This window comes from Bombina bombina, chromosome 1, assembly GCF_027579735.1.
Source record: "Bombina bombina isolate aBomBom1 chromosome 1, aBomBom1.pri, whole genome shotgun sequence".
NCBI classification, from domain to species: Eukaryota; Metazoa; Chordata; class Amphibia; order Anura; family Bombinatoridae; genus Bombina; species Bombina bombina.
Window position 1 is genome coordinate 111,888,963 of NC_069499.1, and position 21,706 is coordinate 111,910,668.

The following is a 21,706-nucleotide window of genomic DNA, read 5'->3' on the forward strand; positions in this document are numbered from 1 at the left end:
TGTCAGGTTTATGTCTCTAGCTATTTTAGCTAGAAGAGCTTTATGGCTTAAGACTTGGAATGCTGATATGGCTTCTAAATCAACTCTACTTTCCATTTCTTTCCAGGGTAACAAATTATTTGGTTCTCAGTTGGATTCTATTATCTCAACTGTTACTGGTGGGAAAGGAACTTTTTTACCACAGGATAAAAAATCTAAGGGTAAAAACAGGGCTAATAATCGTTTTCGTTCCTTTCGTTTCAACAAAGAACAAAAGCCTAATCCTTCATCCTCAGGAGCAGTTTCAGTTTGGAAACCATCTCCAGTCTGGAATAAATCCAAGCCTGCTAGAAAGGCAAAGCCTGCTTCTAAGTCCACATGAAGGTGCGGCCCTCATTCCAGCTCAGCTGGTAGGGGGCAGGTTACGTTTTTTCAAAGAAATTTGGATCAATTCTGTTCACAATCTTTGGATTCAGAACATTGTTTCAGAAGGGTACAGAATTGGTTTCAAGATGAGACCTCCGGCAAAGAGATTTTTTCTTTCCCGTGTCCCAGTAAATCCAGTGAAAGCTCAAGCATTTCTGAATTGTGTTTCAGATCTAGAGTTGGCTGGAGTAATTATGCCAGTTCCAGTTTCGGAACAGGGGATGGGGTTTTATTCAAATCTCTTCATTGTACCAAAGAAGGAGAATTCCTTCAGACCAGTTCTGGATCTAAAAATATTGAATCGTTATGTAAGGATACCAACGTTCAAGATGGTAACTGTAAGGACTATCCTGCCTTTTGTTCAGCAAGGGCATTATATGTCCACAATAGATTTACAGGATGCATATCTGCATATTCCGATTCATCCAGATCATTATCAGTTCCTGAGATTCTCTTTTCTGGACAAGCATTACCAGTTTGTGGCTCTGCCGTTTGGCCTAGCTACAGCTCCAAGAATTTTTACAAAGGTTCTCGGTGCCCTTCTGTCTGTAATCAGAGAACAGGGTATTGTGGTATTTCCTTATTTGGACGATATCTTGGTACTTGCTCAGTCTTTACATTTAGCAGAATTTCATACGAATCGACTTGTGTTGTTTCTTCAAGATCATGGTTGGAGGATCAATTTACCAAAAAGTTCATTGATTCCTCAGACAAGGGTAACCTTTCTGGGTTTCCAGATAGATTCAGTGTCCATGACTCTGTCTTTAACAGACAAGAGACGTCTAAAATTGATTTCAGCTTGTCGAAACCTTCAGTCACAATCATTCCCTTCGGTAGCCTTATGCATGGAAATTCTAGGTCTTATGACTGCTGCATCGGACGCGATCCCCTTTGCTCGTTTTCACATGCGACCTCTTCAGCTCTGTATGCTGAATCAATGGTGCAAGGATTACACAAAGATATCTCAATTAATATCTTTAAAACCGATTGTTCGACACTCTCTAACGTGGTGGACAGATCACCATCGTTTAATTCAGGGGGCTTCTTTTGTGCTTCCGACCTGGTCTGTAATTTCAACAGATGCAAGTCTCACAGGTTGGGGAGCTGTGTGGGGATCTCTGACGGCACAAGGAGTTTGGGAATCTCAGGAGGTGAGATTACCGATCAATATTTTGGAACTCCGTGCAATTTTCAGAGCTCTTCAGTTTTGGCCTCTTCTGAAGAGAGAATCGTTAATTTGTTTTCAGACAGACAATGTCACAACTGTGGCATACATCAATCATCAAGGAGGGACTCACAGTCCTCTGGCTATGAAAGAAGTATCTTGAATTTTGGTTTGGGTGGAATCCAGCTCCTGTCTAATCTCTGCGGTTCATATCCCAGGTATAGACAATTGGGAAGCGGATTATCTCAGTCGCCAAACGTTGCATCCGGGCGAATGGTCTCTTTACCCAGAGGTATTTCTTCAGATTGTTCAAATGTGGGAACTTCCAGAAATAGATCTGATGGCGTCTCATCTAAACAAGAAACTTCCCAGGTATCTGTCCAGATCCCGGGATCCTCAGGCGGAGGCAGTGGATGCATTATCACTTCCTTGGAAGTATCATCCTGCCTATATCTTTCCGCCTCTAGTTCTTCTTCCAAGAGTAATCTCCAAGATTCTGAAGGAATGCTCGTTTGTTCTGCTGGTAGCTCCGGCATGGCCTCACAGGTTTTGGTATGCGGATCTTGTCCGGATGGCCTCTTGCCAACCGTGGACTCTTCCGTTAAGACCAGACCTTCTGTCACAAGGTCCTTTTTTCCATCAGGATCTGAAATCCTTAAATTTAAAGGTATGGAGATTGAACGCTTGATTCTTGGTCAAAGAGGTTTCTCTGACTCTGTGATTAATACTATGTTACAGGCTCGTAAATCTGTATCTAGAGAGATATATTATAGAGTCTGGAAGACTTATATTTCTTGGTGTCTTTCTCATCATTTTTCTTGGCATTCTTTTAGAATACCGAGAATTTTACAGTTTCTTCAGGATGGTTTAGATAAGGGTTTGTCTGCAAGTTCCTTGAATGGACAAATCTCTGCTCTTTCTGTTCTTTTTCACAGAAAGATTGCTATTCTTCCTGATATTCATTGTTTTGTACAAGCTTTGGTTCGTATAAAACCTGTCATTAAGTCAATTTCTCCTCCTTGGAGTTTGAATTTGGTTCTGAGAGCTCTTCAAGCTCCTCCGTTTGAACCTATGCATTCATTGGACATTAAATTACTTTCTTGGAAAGTTTTGTTCCTTTTGGCCATCTCTTCTGCCAGAAGAGTTTCTGAATTATCTGCTCTTTCTTGTGAGTCTCCTTTTCTGATTTTTCATCAGGATAAGGCGGTGTTGCGAACTTCTTTTGAATTTTTACCTAAAGTTGTGAATTCCAACAACATTAGTAGAAAAATTGTGGTTCCTTCATTATGTCCTAATCCTAAGAATTCTAAGGAGAAATCGTTGCATTCTTTGGATGTTGTTAGAGCTTTGAAATATTATGTTGAAGCTACTAAGTCTTTCCGAAAGACTTCTAGTCTATTTGTTATCTTTTCCGGTTCTAGAAAAGGCCAGAAAGCTTCTGCCATTTCTTTGGCATCTTGGTTGAAATCTTTAATTCATCTTGCCTATGTTGAGTCGGGTAAAACTCCGCCTCAGAGGATTACAGCTCATTCTACTAGGTCAGTTTCTACTTCCTGGGCGTTTAGGAATGAAGCTTCGGTTGATCAGATTTGCAAAGCAGCAACTTGGTCCTCTTTGCATACTTTTACTAAATTCTACCATTTTGATGTATTTTCTTCTTCTGAAGCAGTTTTTGGTAGAAAAGTACTTCAGGCAGCGGTTTCAGTTTGAATCTTCTGCTTATGTTTTTCATTAAACTTTATTTTGGGTGTGGATTATTTTCAGCAGGAATTGGCTGTCTTTATTTTATCCCTCCCTCTCTAGTGACTCTTGTGTGGAAAGATCCACATCTTGGGTAATCATTATCCCATACGTCACTAGCTCATGGACTCTTGCTAATTACATGAAAGAAAACATAATTTATGTAAGAACTTACCTGATAAATTCATTTCTTTCATATTAGCATGAGTCCATGAGGCCCGCCCTTTTTTTGTGGTGGTTATGATTTTGTATAAAGCACAATTATTCCAATTCCTTATTTTTTATGCTTTCGCACTTTTTTATCACCCCACTTCTTGGCTATTCGTTAAACTGAATTGTGGGTGTGGTGAGGGGTGTATTTATAGGCATTTTGAGGTTTGGGAAACATTGCCCCTCCTGGTAGGAATGTATATCCCATACGTCACTAGCTCATGGACTCTTGCTAATATGAAAGAAATGAATTTATCAGGTAAGTTCTTACATAAATTATGTTTTATATATATATATATATGTGTGTGTTTGTGTTTGTGTGTTAAATTCCTTGAAAGTGATTCATATATCTGTAAAAATCTGAGCAGAAAATATCACATGAAGAAAGTGTTCTTCAAGCAGTTTTTCGAGCAGTTATCCCTCAGCTACTCTTTTTTTTTTTTTTTTTACAAAACAATAACCAATCGGCATCATCCGTGTGCTCTTGTGAGATTCCACTATAATCCCACGAGATTTCATGGTAAACCTCCGTAAACTGTGGTGGGAAATAAAGCGACTGTGCCTGCATGTCATATGCATGCTGCATTGTAAGCCCCAGGACACACATACTGATTGGATGCTTAAAGGCCCTTTTCAATGGGATGTGGCTACTAAGAAACTGTTGAGGTAAAATACCTTTCTTGTTTACATACAGAAACTTATGTGATGTTTTCTAGTCAGCTTTTTACAAATATTCACAACATTCTTATCACTCACTTTTTGTTTTCACTGTCTGCGCAGTGTCCCGTGGTACTAATGTACCTGGACACTTTTGTCCAGTGATGATAAATAATGTCAAGCCGAAGTTCCAAATTTTCTCTATTAGAAATAACAACAATGACTAAATTAAAAATGTTATCGTGCCCTGAGATAGTAAAAATTTATAAAACTCAACACTGGCACTTGCTGTGAATATACAATGGTAAAAGTGCATTCTTGTGCATGCCCAGCTTGACTGAGAGTGCATACTTGTGGGCTAGGGGGTATGGAAGTTGAAGGATTTGCTGAATAAAGCCTATATAAAGCAGCATATTATAAAAACATACTTGAGTTTTTTTTTTTTTTATTTAATTCCTGTTGATACATTTAAAAAATATTTTATGTCCAAGTAAACGTGGTCCTCTGTTTTTTGTTGTTGTTTTTTTAATTAAATTTTGAATTCTCTTTTTGCTTTTAAAATATATTTCTCTTGTAAGGTGTATCCAGTCCACGGGTTCATCCTTTACTTGTGGGATATTCTCCTTCCTAACAGGAAGTGGCAAAGAGAGCACACAGCAGAGCTGTCCATATAGCTCCCCCTCTAGCTCCACCCCCCAGTCATTCTCTTTGCCGGCTCTAAGCAATAGGGTCCCTCTCGGAAGGGTAAAGTGAATGTGGTGTTAGATTTGTAGTTTTTGTTCTACAAGCAAAAGTTTATTTTAAATGGTACCGGTTTGTACTATTTACTCTCCTGCAGAAAAGAGATGAAGATTTCTGCAGGGAGGAAAATGATTTTAGCATGTTGTAACTAAAATCCACTGCTGTTCCCACAAAGGACTGAGGAGTACCAGAAAAGTTCAGTTGGGGGGAACGGTTTGCAGGTTAGGCTGCACTAAGGTATGTTCAGTCATTTATTTCTAGACAAGACTGTGATAATGCTAGAAAAGGACTGATGAGATCCCCATGAGGGAAGGGTAAGCTTTATTCAGAGACTAAGTATGGAATTACAAGCTTACAGAACAGGGCTAATTTAGGCTGGTTGACACTATTTTATGGCAAACGTTTTTTTACTAATAAATATCGTTTTTTGAGACATTTTGAGGTTCCTTTGGGTTTCTTTCAGGGGTTGTTACCCACATGGCTATTAATATAACACTTAGGAGTGTTTCTTTAGGCCTCACAACACCGGAGTAAGGTGGGAGGGGCCTAATTTTGCGCCTCAGATGCGCAGTTAGACTGACTAGATCTTCAGGCTGTTTCACATGGAGGGTCCTGCTGCAGTTTGAGGGCCTATAAGAAGCTTTTTCCCCACAAATCTGGTTCCTAAGGGCAGGTAGGGCCACAGCAGAGCTGTGGCAAGGTGCTGAAGTCGTTTTAACCGGTTGTTAGCTTGCTATTGATCCGGTTTGGGCATTAAGGGGTTAATCGTTTTTCTTGCTAGTTGTGCAATCTTACCAATTCTTTAGGTACATACTGTGAAAATTTCGAAAAGTTTGCTGCATTTTTCACTGTTTTGGAAAATTGTGTGCCTTTTTTATCTCTTAAAGGCACAGTAACGTTTTTTGCAAAGTGTGTTTTTACTTGATTAAAGTGTTTTCTAAGCCTGTTTGTCTTACTACTAGTCTGTTAAACATGTCTGACACTAAGGAAAATCCTTGTTCAATGTGTTTAGAAGCCATGGTGGAACCCCCTCTCAGAATGTGTCCCACTTGTACTGATATGTCTATACATTTTAAAGAACATATTGTTGCACTTAAAAATGTGGCCCAAGATGATTCTCAGACAGAAGTTAATGAGGTTAGCCGTTATCCTCTCCCCAAGTGTCACAACCAGTTACGCCCACTCAAGCGACGCCTAGCATCTCTAGTGCGTCTAACTCTTTTACCTTGCAAGACTTGGCGGCAGTTATGGATAATACCCTCTCAGTGTTTTTATCTAAACTGCCTATGTTACCTGCAAAGCGTGATAGCTCTGTTTTAAGAACAGATTCTGAGCATTCTGACGCTTTAGTAGCCGTATCCGATATACACTCACAACGCTCTGAAATGGGGTCGAGGGATGTGCCGTCTGAGGGAGAAATTTCCGATTCGGGAAAGGTTGCTCCTCAGACAGACTCATATACGTTGGCATTTAAATTTAAACTAGAACACCTCCGCTTATTGCTCAGGGAGGTACTAGTTACTCTGGATGACTGCGACCCTTTGGTGGTTCCTAAGAGGATTGCGGATATAGTAACTAGGGAGTGGGATAGACCAGGTATTCCGTTTGTTCCCCCTCCTGTTTTTAAGAAAATGTTCCCCATATCTGACACCACGCAGGACTCGTGGCAGACGGTCCCTAAGGTGGAGGGGGCTGTTTCATCACTTGCTAAACGCACAACCATATCAATTGAGGACAGTTGTGCTTTTAAAGACCCTATGGATAAAAAATTAGAGGGTTTACTTAAGAAAATTTTTGTTCAACAAGGTTTTCTTCTCCAACCTATAGCGTGCATTGTTCCTGTAACTACTGCAGCTGCTTTCTGGTTCGAGGCGCTCCAGACGGAGACCTCATATGAGGACATTATGGACAGAATTAAGGCTCTTAAGCTGGCTAATTCTTTTATCACAGATGCCGCTTTCCAACTAGCTAAGTTAGCGGCAAATAATTCAGGTTTCGCCATTCTGGCGCGCAGGGCGCTATGGCTGAAGTCCTGGTCGGCCGATGTGTCATCAAAATCCAAACTACTGAACATCCCTTTCAAAGGAAAGACCCTTTTCGGACCTGAATTGAAAGAGATTATCTCAGAAATCACTGGGGGAAAAGGCCATGCTCTCCCTCAGGACAAGTCCTTTAAGACAAAAAACAAACAAAATCATTTTCGTTCCTTTCGAAATTTCAGGAGCGGTCTCACTTCATCCTCCCCTGCTGCAAAGCAAGAGGGTAACACTTCACAACCCAGGGCAGCCTGGAAACCTTACCAGGGCTGGAACAAGGGTAAACAGGCCAAGAAGCCTGCAGCTGCCTCCAAGACAGCATGAAGGGGTAGCCCCCGATCCGGGACCGGATCTAGTGGGGGGCAGACTCTCTCTCTTCGCTCAGGCCTGGGCAAGAGACGTACACGATCCCTGGGCCTTAGAGATTCTATTCCAGGGATATCTTCTAGAATTCAAGGACTCCCCTCCAAGGGGAAGGTTCCACATTTCTCGTTTGTCTACAGACCAGATAAAGAAAGAGGCGTTCTTACGCTGTGTAGAAGATCTACATACAATGGGAGTGATCCACCCAGTTCCAATTGTGGAACAAGGGCTGGGTTTTTACTCAAACCTGTTTGTGGTTCCCAAAAAAGAAGGAACTTTCAGACCAATCCTGGATCTCAAAATTCTAAACAAATTCCTCAGGGTCCCGTCATTCAAGATGGAGACCATTCGGACAATCTTACCAATGATCCAGGAGGCTCAATATATGACTACCGTGGATCTACAGGATGCGTATCTGCACATTCCTATCCACAAAGATCATCACCAGTTTCTCAGGTTCGCCTTTCTGGACAAGCATTATCAGTTTGTGGCTCTTCCTTTCGGGTTGGCCACTGCTCCCAGAATTTTCACAAAGGTGCTAGGGTCCCTCCTGGCGGTTCTAAGACCGCAGGGCATAGCAGTGGCGCCTTACCTAGACGACATCTTAATTCAGACGTCGACTTTCCAAAGAGCCAAGTCTCACACGGAAATTGTATTGGCCTTTCTGAGGTCTCACGGGTGGAAGGTGAACATCAAAAAGAGTTCTCTCTCCCCCCTCACAAGAGTTTCCTTCCTAGAAACCTTAATAGACTCGGTGGAAATGAAAATATTTCTGACGGAGGTCAGAAAGTTAAAACTCTTAACTACTTGCCGAGCTCTTCATTCCATTCCGCGGCCGTCTGTAGCTCACTGCATGGAGACAATCGGACTAATGGTAGCGGCAATGGACATAGTCCCTTTTGCACGGATACACCTCAGACCACTGCAACTATGCATGCTCAAACAGTGGAATGGGGATTATGCAGATTTGTCTCCTCAAATACAGTTGGACCAGGAGACCAGCGATTCTCTTCTCTGGTGGTTGTCTCAGGATCACCTGTCTCAGGGAATGCGTTTCCACAGACCAGAGTGGATCATCGTTACGACCGACGCCAGTCTATTGGGCTGGGGTGCAGTCTGGGACTCCCTGAAATCTCAGGGCTTATGGTCTCGGGAAGAAGCTCTTCTCCCGATAAACATTCTGGAACTGAGGGCGATATTCAACGCTCTTCAGGCATGGCCGCAGCTAGCTGCGGCCAAATTCATCAGATTTCAGTCGGACAACATCACGACTGTAGCTTACATCAACCATCAAGGGGGAACAAGGAGTCCCCTAGCAATGATGGAAGTAAACAAAATAATCAGGTGGGCGGAGGATCACTCTTGCCACCTCTCAGCAATTCACATCCCAGGAGTAGACAACTGGGAGGCGGATTTTCTAAGTCGTCAGACTTTTCATCCGGGGGAGTGGGAACTCCACCCGGAGGTATTTGCCCAGCTGACTCAGCTATGGGGCACTCCAGAATTGGATCTGATGGCGTCCCGTCAGAATGCCAAACTTCCTCTTTATGGGTCCAGGTCCCGGGATCCCCAGGCGGTGTTGATAGATGCTCTAGCAGCGCCTTGGTCCTTCAATCGGGCCTATGTGTTTCCACCGTTTCCTCTCCTTCCTCGCCTGGTTGCCAGAATCAAGCAGGAGAGGGCGTCGGTGATTCTAATAGCGCCTGCGTGGCCACGCAGGACCTGGTATGCAGACCTAGTGGACATGTCATCCGTTCCACCATGGACTCTGCTAATGAGGCAGGACCTTCTACTTCAAGGTCCTTTCAAACATCCAAATCTAATTTCTCTGCGTTTGACTGCTTGGAGATTGAACGCCTAATTCTATCTAAGCGTGGGTTCTCTGAGTCGGTTATCGATACCCTGATTCAGGCTAGAAAGCCTGTCACCAGGAAAATCTACCATAAGATTTGGCGAAAATATCTTTGTTGGTGCGAATCCAAGGGTTACTCATTGAGTAAGATTAGGATTCCCAGGATATTGTCTCCAAGACGGATTGGAGAAAAGATTGTCAGCTAGTTCCTTAAAGGGACAGATATCTGCTTTGTCTATTCTTTTACACAAACGTCTGGCAGAGGTACCAGACGTTCAAGTGTTTACTCAGGCTTTAGTCAGAATCAAGCCTGTTTATAGACCTGTGGCTCCGCCATGGAGTCTGAATTTAGTCCTTTCAGTTCTGCAAGGTGTTCCGTTTGAACCTTTACATTCCATAGATATTAAGCTTTTATCTTGGAAAGTTTTGTTTTTGGTAGCTATCTCTTCTGCTCGAAGAGTTTCAGAGTTATCTGCTTTACAGTGTGACTCACCTTACTTGGTGTTCCATGCAGATAAGGTAGTTTTGCGTACTAAACCCGGTTTTCTTCCTAAGGTTGTGTCTAATAAGAATATTAACCAGGAAATTGTTGTTCCTTCTCTGTGTCCTAATCCTTCTTCGAAGAAGGAACGTTTGTTACACAATCTTGATGTGGTTCTTTGCTTTACAAGCAACTAAGGATTTCAGACAAACAGCTTCATTGTTTGTTATCTTTTCTGGTAAGAGGAGAGGTCAGAAGGCAACTGCTACCTCTCTTTCCTTTTGGCTGAAAAGCATCATCCGTCTGGCCTATGAGACTGCTGGCCAGCAGCCTCCTGAAACAATTACTGCTCATTCTACCAGAGCAGTGGCTTCCACATGGGCTTTTAAAAATGAGGCTTCTGTTGAACAGATTTGTAAGGCAGTGACTTGGTCTTCGCTGCATACTTTTTCCAAATTTTACAAATTCGATACTTTTGCTTCTTCGGAGGCTATTTTTGGGAGAAATGTTTTACAAGCAGTGGTGCCTTCCGTTTAAGGTACCTGTCTTGTTCCCTCCCTTCATCCGTGTCCTAAAGCTTTGGTATTGGTATCCCACAAGTAAAGGATGAACCCGTGGACTGGATACACCTTACAAGAGAAAACAGAATTTATGCTTACCTGATAAATTACTTTCTCTTGTGGTGTATCCAGTCCACGGCCCGCCCTGACTATTAGTCAGGTAGATTTTTAGTTAAACTACAGTCACCACTGCACCCTATGGCTTCTCCTTTTTCTTCCTAACCTTCGGTCGAATGACTGGGGGGTGGAGCTAGAGGGGGAGCTATATGGACAGGTCTGCTGTGTGCTCTCTTTGCCACTTCCTGTAGGGAATGAGAATATCCCACAAGTAAAGGATGAACCCGTGGACTGGATACACCACAAGAGAAAGTAATTTATCAGGTAAGCATAAATTCTGTTTTTTTTTCTTTGATCTTTTTGACTATTTTAACTCTGCTTCTCTGTTAAGCTTTTGCGCTACACACTGGATAAGAGAGGTTTGGGCCGAGTGGGTATCATAGCCAGTGATAACCTGTGGGAGCCAATTTCCTTTCACATGCTGCATGATCCTGAGCTTCTAAGAGTGGTCGATGCAATAGGGTAGGGATTTATTAATAAAAAGCTTGATTTTATTGTTATAACTTGTGCTGTTCTGTTAAAGTCCTAGCTAATTGGAAGTCAAAATTGTATTTGCATCCATATTAACACTGACATTTAGTATTGTTTCTTTCATGTAATTAGCAAGAGTTCATGAGCTAGTGACGTATGGGATATACATTCCTACCAGGAGGGGCAAAGTTTCCCAAACCTCAAAATGCCTATAAATACACCCCTCACCACACCCACAATTCAGTTTTACAAACTTTGCCTCCTATGGAGGTGGTGAAGTAAGTTTGTGCTAGATTCTACGTTGATATGCGCTCCGCAGCAAGTTGGAGCCCGGTTTTCCTCTCAGCGTGCAGTGAATGTCAGAGGGATGTGAGGAGAGTATTGCCTATTTGAATGCAGTGATCTCCTTCTACGGGGTCTATTTCATAGGTTCTCTGTTATCGGTCGTAGAGATTCATCTCTTACCTCCCTTTTCAGATCGACGATATACTCTTATTTATATACCATTACCTCTGCTGATTCTCGTTTCAGTACTGGTTTGGCTTTCTACAAACATGTAGATGAGTGTCCTGGGGTAAGTAAATCTTATTTTCTATGACACTCTAAGCTATGGTTGGGCACTTTGTTTATAAAGTTCTAAATATATGTATTCAAACATTTATTTGCCTTGACTCAGAATGTTCAACATTCCTTATTTTCAGACAGTCAGTTTCATATTTGGGATAATGCATTTGAATCAATCATTTTTTCTTACCTTAAAATTTGACTCTTTTTTTTCCCTGTGGGCTGTTAGGCTCGCGGGGGCTGAAAATGCTTCATTTTATTGCGTCATTCTTGGCGCGGACTTTTTTGGCGCAAAAAATCTTTTCCGTTTCCGGCGTCATCCGTGTCGCCGGAAGTTGCGTCATTTTTTGACGTTCTTTTGCGCCAAAAATGTTGGCGTTCCGGATGTGGCGTCATTTTTGGCGCCAAAAGCATTTAGGCGCCAAATAATGTGGGCGTCTTATTTGGCGCTAAAAAATATGGGCGTCGCTTTGTCTCCACATTATTTAAGTCTCATTTTTCATTGCTTCTGGTTGCTAGAAGCTTGTTCTTTGGCATTTTTTCCCATTCCTGAAACTGTCATTTAAGGAATTTGATCAATTTTGCTTTATATGTTGTTTTTTCTCTTACATATTGCAAGATGTCTCACGTTGCATCTGAGTCAGAAGATACTTCAGGAAAATCGCTGTCTAGTGCTGGAACTACCAAAGCTAAGTGTATCTGCTGTAAACTTTTGGTAGCTATTCCTCTGGCTGTTGTTTGTATTAATTGTCATGACAAACTTGTTAATGCAGTTAATATTTCCTTTAGTAATGTACCATTGCCTGTTGCAGTTCCTTCAACATCTAAGGTGCAGAATGTTCCTGATAACATAAGAGATTTTGTTTCTGAATCCATCAAGAAGGCTATGTCTGTTATTTCTCCTTCTAGTAAACATAAAAATTCTTTTAAAACTTCTCTCTCTACAGATGAATTTTTAAATGAACATCATCATTCTGATTCTGATGACTCTTCTGGTTCAGAGGATTCTGTCTCAGAGATTGATGCTGATAAATCTTCATATTTATTTAAAATGGAATTTATTCGTTCTTTACTTAAAGAAGTACTAATTGCTTTAGAAATAGAGGATTCTGGTCCTCTTGATACTAATTCTAAACGTTTAGATAAGGTATTTAAATCTCCTGTGGTTATTCCAGAAGTTTTTCCTGTTCCTAATGCTATTTCTGAAGTAATTTCCAAAGAATGGGATAAATTGGGTAATTCATTTACTCCTTCTAAACGTTTTAAGCAATTATATCCTGTGCCGTCTGACAGATTAGAATTTTGGGACAAAATCCCTAGAGTTGATGGGGCTATTTCTACCCTTGCTAAACGTACTACTATTCCTACGTCAGATGGTACTTCGTTTAAGGATCCTTTAGATAGGAAAATTGAATCCTTTCTAAGAAAAGCTTATCTGTGTTCAGGTAATCTTCTTAGACCTGCTATATCATTGGCTGATGTTGCTGCAGCTTCAACTTTTTGGTTGGAAACTTTAGCGCAACAAGTAACAGATCATGATTCTCATAATATTATTATTCTTCTTCAGCATGCTAATAATTTTATCTGTGATGCCATTTTTGATATTATCAGAGTTGATGTCAGGTTTATGTCTCTAGCTATTTTAGCTAGAAGAGCTTTATGGCTTAAGACTTGGAATGCTGATATGGCTTCTAAATCAACTCTACTTTCCATTTCTTTCCAGGGTAACAAATTATTTGGTTCTCAGTTGGATTCTATTATCTCAACTGTTACTGGTGGGAAAGGAACTTTTTTACCACAGGATAAAAAATCTAAGGGTAAAAACAGGGCTAATAATCGTTTTCGTTCCTTTCGTTTCAACAAAGAACAAAAGCCTGATCCTTCATTCTCAGGAGCAGTTTCAGTTTGGAAACCATCTCCAGTCTGGAATAAATCCAAGCCTGCTAGAAAGGCAAAGCCTGTTTCTAAGTCCACATGAAGGTGCGGCCCTCATTCCAGCTCAGCTGGTAGGGGGCAGGTTATGTTTTTTCAAAGAAATTTGGATCAATTCTGTTCACAATCTTTGGATTCAGAACATTGTTTCAGAAGGGTACAGAATTGGTTTCAAGATGAGACCTCCTGCAAAGAGATTTTTTCTTTCCCGTGTCCCAGTAAATCCAGTGAAAGCTCAAGCATTTCTGAATTGTGTTTCAGATCTAGAGTTGGCTGGAGTAATTATGCCAGTTCCAGTTCCGGAACAGGGGATGGGGTTTTATTCAAATCTCTTCATTGTACCAAAGAAGGAGAATTCCTTCAGACCAGTTCTGGATCTAAAAATATTGAATCGTTATGTAAGGATACCAACGTTCAAAATGGTAACTGTAAGGACTATCTTGCCTTTTGTTCAGCAAGGGCATTATATGTCCACAATAGATTTACAGGATGCATATCGGCATATTCCGATTCATCCAGATCATTATCAGTTCCTGAGATTCTCTTTTCTGGACAAGCATTACCAGTTTGTGGCTCTGCCGTTTGGCCTAGCTACAGCTCCAAGAATTTTTACAAAGGTTCTCGGTGCCCTTCTGTCTGTAATCAGAGAACAGGGTATTGTGGTATTTCCTTATTTGGACGATATCTTGGTACTTGCTCAGTCTTTACATTTAGCAGAATCTCATATACGAATCGACTTGTGTTGTTTCTTCAAGATCATGGTTGGAGGATCAATTTACCAAAAAGTTCATTGATTCCTCAGACAAGGGTAACCTTTCTGGGTTTCCAGATAGATTCAGTGTCCATGACTCTGTCTTTAACAGACAAGAGACGTCTAAAATTGATTTCAGCTTGTCGAAACCTTCAGTCACAATCATTCCCTTCGGTAGCCTTATGCATGGAAATTCTAGGTCTTATGACTGCTGCATCGGACGCGATCCCCTTTGCTCGTTTTCACATGCGACCTCTTCAGCTCTGTATGCTGAATCAATGGTGCAAGGATTACACAAAGATATCTCAATTAATATCTTTAAAACCAATTGTACGACACTCTCTAACGTGGTGGACAGATCACCTTCGTTTAATTCAGGGGGCTTCTTTTGTGCTTCCGACCTGGACTGTAATTTCAACAGATGCAAGTCTCACAGGTTGGGGAGCTGTGTGGGGATCTCTGACGGCACAAGGAGTTTGGGAATCTCAGGAGGTGAGATTACCGATCAATATTTTGGAACTCCGTGCAATTTTCAGAACTCTTCAGTTTTGGCCTCTTCTGAAGAGAGAATCGTTCATTTGTTTTCAGACAGACAATGTCACAACTGTGGCATACATCAATCATCAAGGAGGGACTCACAGTCCTCTGGCTATGAAAGAAGTATCTCGAATTTTGTTTTGGGCGGAATCCAGCTCCTGTCTAATCTCTGCGGTTCATATCCCAGGTATAGACAATTGGGAAGCGGATTATCTCAGTCGCCAAACGTTGCATCCGGGCGAATGGTCTCTTCACCCAGAGGTATTTCTTCAGATTGTTCAAATGTGGGAACTTCCAGAAATAGATCTGATGGCGTCTCATCTAAACAAGAAACTTCCCAGGTATCTGTCCAGATCCCGGGATCCTCAGGCGGAGGCAGTGGATGCATTATCACTTCCTTGGAAGTATCATCCTGCCTATATCTTTCCGCCTCTAGTTCTTCTTCCAAGAGTAATCTCCAAGATTCTGAAGGAATGCTCGTTTGTTCTGCTGGTAGCTCCGGCATGGCCTCACAGGTTTTGGTTTGCGGATCTTGTCCGGATGGCCTCTTGCCAACCGTGGACTCTTCCGTTAAGACCAGACCTTCTGTCGCAAGGTCCTTTTTTCCATCAGGATCTGAAATCCTTAAATTTAAAGGTATGGAGATTGAACGCTTGATTCTTGGTCAAAGAGGTTTCTCTGACTCTGTGATTAATACTATGTTACAGGCTCGTAAATCTGTATCTAGAGAGATATATTATAGAGTCTGGAAGACTTATATTTCTTGGTGTCTTTCTCATCATTTTTCTTGGCATTCTTTTAGAATACCGAGAATTTTACAGTTTCTTCAGGATGGTTTAGATAAGGGTTTGTCCGCAAGTTCCTTGAAAGGTCAAATCTCTGCTCTTTCTGTTCTTTTTCACAGAAAGATTGCTATTCTTCCTGATATTCATTGTTTTGTACAAGCTTTGGTTCGTATAAAACCTGTTATTAAGTCAATTTCTCCTCCTTGGAGTTTGAATTTGGTTCTGGGGGCTCTTCAAGCTCCTCCGTTTGAACCTATGCATTCATTGGACATTAAATTACTTTCTTGGAAAGTTTTGTTCCTTTTGGCAATCTCTTCTGCCAGAAGAGTTTCTGAATTATCTGCTCTTTCTTGTGAGTCTCCTTTTCTGATTTTTCATCAGGATAAGGCGGTGTTGCGAACTTCTTTTGAATTTTTACCTAAAGTTGTGAATTCCAACAACATTAGTAGAGAAATTGTGGTTCCTTCATTATGTCCTAATCCTAAGAATTCTAAGGAGAAATCGTTGCATTCTTTGGATGTTGTTAGAGCTTTGAAATATTATGTTGAAGCTACTAAGTCTTTCCGAAAGACTTCTAGTTTATTTGTTATCTTTTCCGGTTCTAGAAAAGGCCAGAAAGCTTCTGCCATTTCTTTGGCATCTTGGTTGAAATCTTTAATTCATCTTGCCTATGTTGAGTCGGGTAAAACTCTGCCTCAGAGGATTACAGCTCATTCTACTAGTTCAGTTTCTACTTCCTGGGCGTTTAGGAATGAAGCTTCGATTGATCAGATTTGCAAAGCAGCAACTTGGTCCTCTTTGCATACTTTTACTAAATTCTACCATTTTGATGTATTTTCTTCTTCTGAAGCAGTTTTTGGTAGAAAAGTACTTCAGGCAGCGGTTTCAGTTTGAATCTTCTGCTTATGTTTTTCATTAAACTTTATTTTGGGTGTGGATTATTTTCAGCAGGAATTGGCTGTCTTTATTTTATCCCTCCCTCTCTAGTGACTCTTGTGTGGAAAGATCCACATCTTGGGTAATGAAAACATAATTTATGTAAGAACTTACCTGATAAATTCATTTCTTTCATATTAGCAAGAGTCCATGAGGCCCGCCCTTTTTTGTGGTGGTTATGATTTTTGTATAAAGCACAATTATTCCAATTCCTTATTTTATATGCTTTCGCACTTTTTTATCACCCCACTTCTTGGCTATTCGTTAAACTGAATTGTGGGTGTGGTGAGGGGTGTATTTATAGGCATTTTGAGGTTTGGGAAACTTTGCCCCTCCTGGTAGGAATGTATATCCCATACGTCACTAGCTCATGGACTCTTGCTAATATGAAAGAAATGAATTTATCAGGTAAGTTCTTACATAAATTATGTTTTTTTTGTGTTTTATTGGGATCTTAAAATGTATGTGCTACAGCAGTGAATACAAACTAAATCTCAGACTGTAGGTTTTTAATTATAATCTAAAATATGTTGGCTGATATAGGCTAGTTAAAGTGACAGTAAAGTAAAAAATAAATTTGATTAATGCAATTTTAAACAACTTAACAATTTACTTCCATTATCTAACTTGCCTTGTTTTCTTGGTATCCTTTTGTTAAAAAAAGCATACTTGGGTAGGCTCAGGAGCAGCAATGCACTACTTATTGGTGGCTGCAAATATAAGCCTTTTTTCATTGTCTCACTCAATGTGTTCAGCTAGCTCCCAGTAGTGCTGCTCTGTTAACAAAGGATACCATGAGAATGAAGCAAATTTGATAATAGAAGTACATTGGAATTTGTTTATAATTGTGTGCTTTATCTAAACCATGAAAGAAAGAATTGGGATTTTACATTCCTTGAATTTAAATGTTTATTGAATATTCTATAATTTTTTTGCTTGAAATAGTTGCCATAGAAGTGAGAAGTATTTGGTCGGTAACTTCTGAGAGCTGCAAGACTTTTTTTTTTACACTGTAATGGTTGTTGTTTTATCAGCCTTTGTGTAGACTGCAGCAAAATCTGGTTAATGAGCAACAGACACTGAAAATGTGGAAGTCTCAAAAGTATAGGTCAAAGGTGCTTTTCAATGCTAAATCAACAGATGAATGAAATACTTCCTAATTACAGCAAGATTTAGAGCACAGGCATTTTAAAGGGCATCAAGTAATGATGGTGTCAATGTGCTTATGCAAACATAGGGCTAAATTACAAGTGGAGCGCTAATTTATCGCGCAACCACAAACTGGTTGTTTATGGCGTGGCTGTAAACTGGCAAATTTGCCAGCCATTACAAGTGGCTAAAAAATGAACCCCAATTGCCCCCAAAATAACACGTGTGGTCCCTTTTTTTAAAAAAACATGCGAGGTCCTTTTTTTAAAAAAGAAAAAAAAAATGTAGCATTTTAAAAAAAAAAAAAAAAAAACTGCTCCAGGCAGTATTTTGGGGGCTAAATCTGGCGGGTGTGGGGTGTTAGAAAAGAAAATAGCACTGAAAATTGCCTTTACATTGCGGTCTATGGAAACTGTGTTTCCAGTAAATTATATATGTATATAGATATATATTATGTGTTAATATGTGTGTATATACGTTTTTGGGTTTCATGTCCCTTTAAATTTGGTTCCAGAATAATGAGATCTTTGCTATATGGTAACATTGAGTTCATGCTCGCCATAGAAAGATAAACCATACAAATCATTCATGGCACACATTTTAAGTTGTGTGTGCTTGTTTTGCTATTTCTATTGTTTTTTATATCCTTTTCATTGTAAAATATGGATTGTTTGAAGATGATGTTTACCTGTTCTAATTAAAGGGTCATGAAACCCAGTTTCTTTCTTACTGTTTGGAATATCACTCCTGGCCAGCAGGAGGAGGCAAAGAGCACCACAGCAAAGCTGTTAAGTATCACTTCCCTTCCCACAACCCCCAGTCATTCTCTTTGCCTTCACTGCAAGGAGGAGGTGAAGATTTTTTTGTTTTGAAGCCAGAGCAGGTTTGCTCTGATCTTCCTTATCTGCAGGGTTTAGCTGTATCCCATGTCAGTGTCTTCAGTAGGGCTGTGGTAGCTTTAAAGCAGTCAGAAACTTGTGGGCCTCACTGTTTTCCTGACAGGTTGCTGCCCTCTAACAGAACGCCAGAGTAGGCTTACTCTGTTCCTTCTTCAATCCAGGGTCTCTGTGAGGAGTGGCTTCCTCTCTTGCCGGTGAGATGTCCCCCTGTCGGACAGAGGTGCAGGTAAGTGCCATTTTGAACAGTTTTATTCAGAATCCCTGGCACTTGAGTAAATTTGCTGCATCGGTTATGGGGGTGAGTTATCCTGAGTTCAGGATATTTTGACAGGTTGCAGGGCACTGCTACGGTGTGTGAGAGAGATTATAAAGAGGAGAAACATTTTATTTGTGTAAAGTTTTTATTATTATTGGTGGCTCAGTGTTTTAAACTTCTGGGTTCAGTCGTTTTAGTTTATTAGGAGGGGGCAGTCACTATTCGGTACTTGTGTTTAGTTGCGAGTTGCGGACGTGTATCGGCCATTATGTGACGTCACAGGAGCGGAGCTTATTTTTCCCGGCTTCAGTGCGCACTTTAACTTTGTGCCTTTTCCCTACACTTAACTTGTGACGGTTGCACACGCAGTTTATCCTCAGCTGTGTCGATTCTCTACTGTTTAAGTCAAGGTTCAGGTAGGCACCCAGGCTTAACGCTAAGATGTGGAGGGGCCAGACGTTTTTCTATAACTGTTTTAAAAGCATTCTGTTATTACTCAAAGAGTGAGCTTGTTAACAAGGGAGGCTATCCGGTTTAGCTGCGGTTCCTGTAACCGATGTCCTACTATGTTTTTATGGGTTTTTTTTTATAACGTGTCTATTTAAAGGGACAGTACTTAAAATTGAAAAACCATTTTTTTTTTTTACTTGTTTTCCTATATCTTTTACAAAGATGGACTTAGAGTCTGTGCCTGAATTAGAGTGCAAGATTTGTTTAAGTGCCCATGTTGAACCTCCTTTGCCTTTTTGTGGTTCTTGTATTGAAAGAACCTTGATGTATAAAGACAGACTTTTTATTAATGAGCCACCATTCTCTTAGGCGGATTCTGTTCAAGCAATGCCACAGTCTCCTCCTCAAGTATCGTTACCGTCTCAGGCAGTGCCCTGCGGTTCCTCGCAGACTCAGGTGTCCTCAGCAGTATCTGAGTGTCATGTTCCGGTGTATATTCGCTCAGGACACAGACCCTCGGGGCAGTGGTAGGGAATTGGAGACACCGACCCCTGACCCGGGGAAGAGTATCCTGGATGTGGATAGATGATATTCTGTGATTCATAGTTGAAGAAGTTATTGTAGAATTCATAGAGAGTGCAACATATGTATAAAATATATTCTGGCTTCACTGTGACTTATAGTTAGTTAATAGGAGTAGCTGCAAGATTCATGAGAGAAAAATATAGCAATGTAGGATGTTCAGGCTTCAGAATAAACTGGTAGAAGATTGACTCATAGATCCAAACTAAGGTTTGTTGCAGATTCACAGTACATAATATTATATAGAGCTGTATGTCAGTAATAAGCAGAGCAGCACAGGTGATAGACAAGTTGCAAGTTTTAAAGGCATTAAATACTGTTTGTGCATATATTGGAGAATAGCATGAAAGCTTTTTAACTGAACACATAGATGCAGAGTTCTGAATATATTAACATATTTGGAGGAGGATATTTCAGCTATGACAACTTGTAGCAGAGAATAGTTATAAAGTTCTGAGTAAGATTCTGTTGTAGTAATTAGAGAGTGATTATAACCAAATGCATACAGTACTTGTAATTTAGAATAAAGTTCAGAGTTTGTTAAGCAGCAGTGTCCAGGAAATAAAATGGTATTATATGGATAATTGTGATTTAGATGATTTTAAGCATAGCTAAAAGGAAAGGCTGTAGCTTGAATATGCTGGTAAAATCCATGCAGTAACAGTCACAGACCTCTGTTGTTCTGTAACACAACTTTAAAGCTAATGCAATGCACATTAGGCCTGAGATAGTTTAAAAAGAGGCTGAGGGAATCGGGTGCATGAATGATTAATTAGGCAGGTAAGTTGAATGCAGATACTGCCCAAACCAGCATGATTGTCAGTAGCAGGGAAGGCAGTCTTAAAGGGACAGTGGTATCAGGCAGGCATATGTTACAGAACCCCCTCCTTAAAGGCGACCTCCGGGCGCCCAACACAATCCAAATGGAGAGAGAACAACAATGATATGGGGAGCCGGTAGTAGCTGCATGGAGGTAGTGAGTCCATTCCGAAATCAAGAAAGGAGGGTTGGAAACCTCTTGAAAAAGCAAAATGACAATGCAAAGGCCATGGATTTCAGGTATCAAAAGATCTTGAAAATGATGAGAGCAAAACTTGAAGTCATCTTTCTTGTAGTCATTGTGAGAATGCTTGAAAGTAACATACAATGAGCTTCCAATCACGGAATCATCCTGAGGGTTGATAGGCAAATGTACTTTATGACAGATGACCATGTACACAGCCAATGAAAAGGCACCCAGTCCTAGACATATGAATAGGCTTTCCTCAACTTCAGAAATATAGATGCAGCATTCTGGATTGTAAACCAGATTAAACCACCTTTGGATCAAAAATTTGAGTACCCTCAGAATTAACCTCTTGGCTGAGGATTAGATCTATTCCAAAAGAAAAAGCTATAGCCACTTCTAATCCAATAGTAGGGCTTTCTTCAAAGTAGGAGATAGGAGTGTAGAGTGCAAGATTTGACCAGTTCTTGCCATCTTCTGGTTCAATATCAAATGTGTCCTTACTGGATTCAGAATCAAGACAGTCCTCACTAGGATCAGGTATATGAATGCCCACTCCAGGGCAAGGTTCAGGAATAACCTCAGTAGGATCAGGTACAGGAATGCCCAGTCCAGGGCATAGTTCAGGAATGCCCAAACCAGGGCAAAGTTCGAGGACAGAAGAACTGAGGCTAGGTGTGCCAACATCAAGGCTTTGTTCATGGACAAGAGGCTTGAAGACTAATATGCCCTCATTAGGGTTAGAAACATGAGTGTCCAAATTTGGGACAGTTGCTGAGATACTTGTACTGGGATCAGGTTCAACTCTAGAAAAAGAAAAATAACCCACTTTAGAGCCAGGAAACATACTCTCTTCTGAGCAGAGGGCAAGGCTTTCTTCAGGATCAAGTATTTTTACACCCATTTCCGGGTTAAACAAAGGAATACCCATACCAGGGTCAAAAACAGGAGAGTCCACCTTGATTCCAGGTTTAGTAGTAACATCATGGAAAACAGGGACAGGAATGGCCACTGGGAATCTTGTTAAAAAATTTAAGTACAAGTTTCAGGGTCAAGAACGT

General features: G+C 40.7%; 1 protein-coding gene across 2 annotated transcripts in view; it reads left to right on the forward strand.

Annotated features, from left to right (window-relative positions):
- GALC (galactosylceramidase) overlaps positions 1-21,706 on the forward strand; it is a 163,379-nt gene that overhangs the window by 60,246 nt on the left and 81,427 nt on the right. Inside the window, exon 7 of one of the 2 annotated variants that reach the window (XM_053697581.1) lies at positions 10,659-10,789. The exons of the other annotated variant lie outside the window; for it this stretch is intronic. Within the exon in view, the coding sequence (XP_053553556.1) occupies positions 10,659-10,789 (131 nt within the window). The remainder of the gene's footprint in view (positions 1-10,658; positions 10,790-21,706) is intronic. 2 annotated transcript variants of the gene reach the window in all.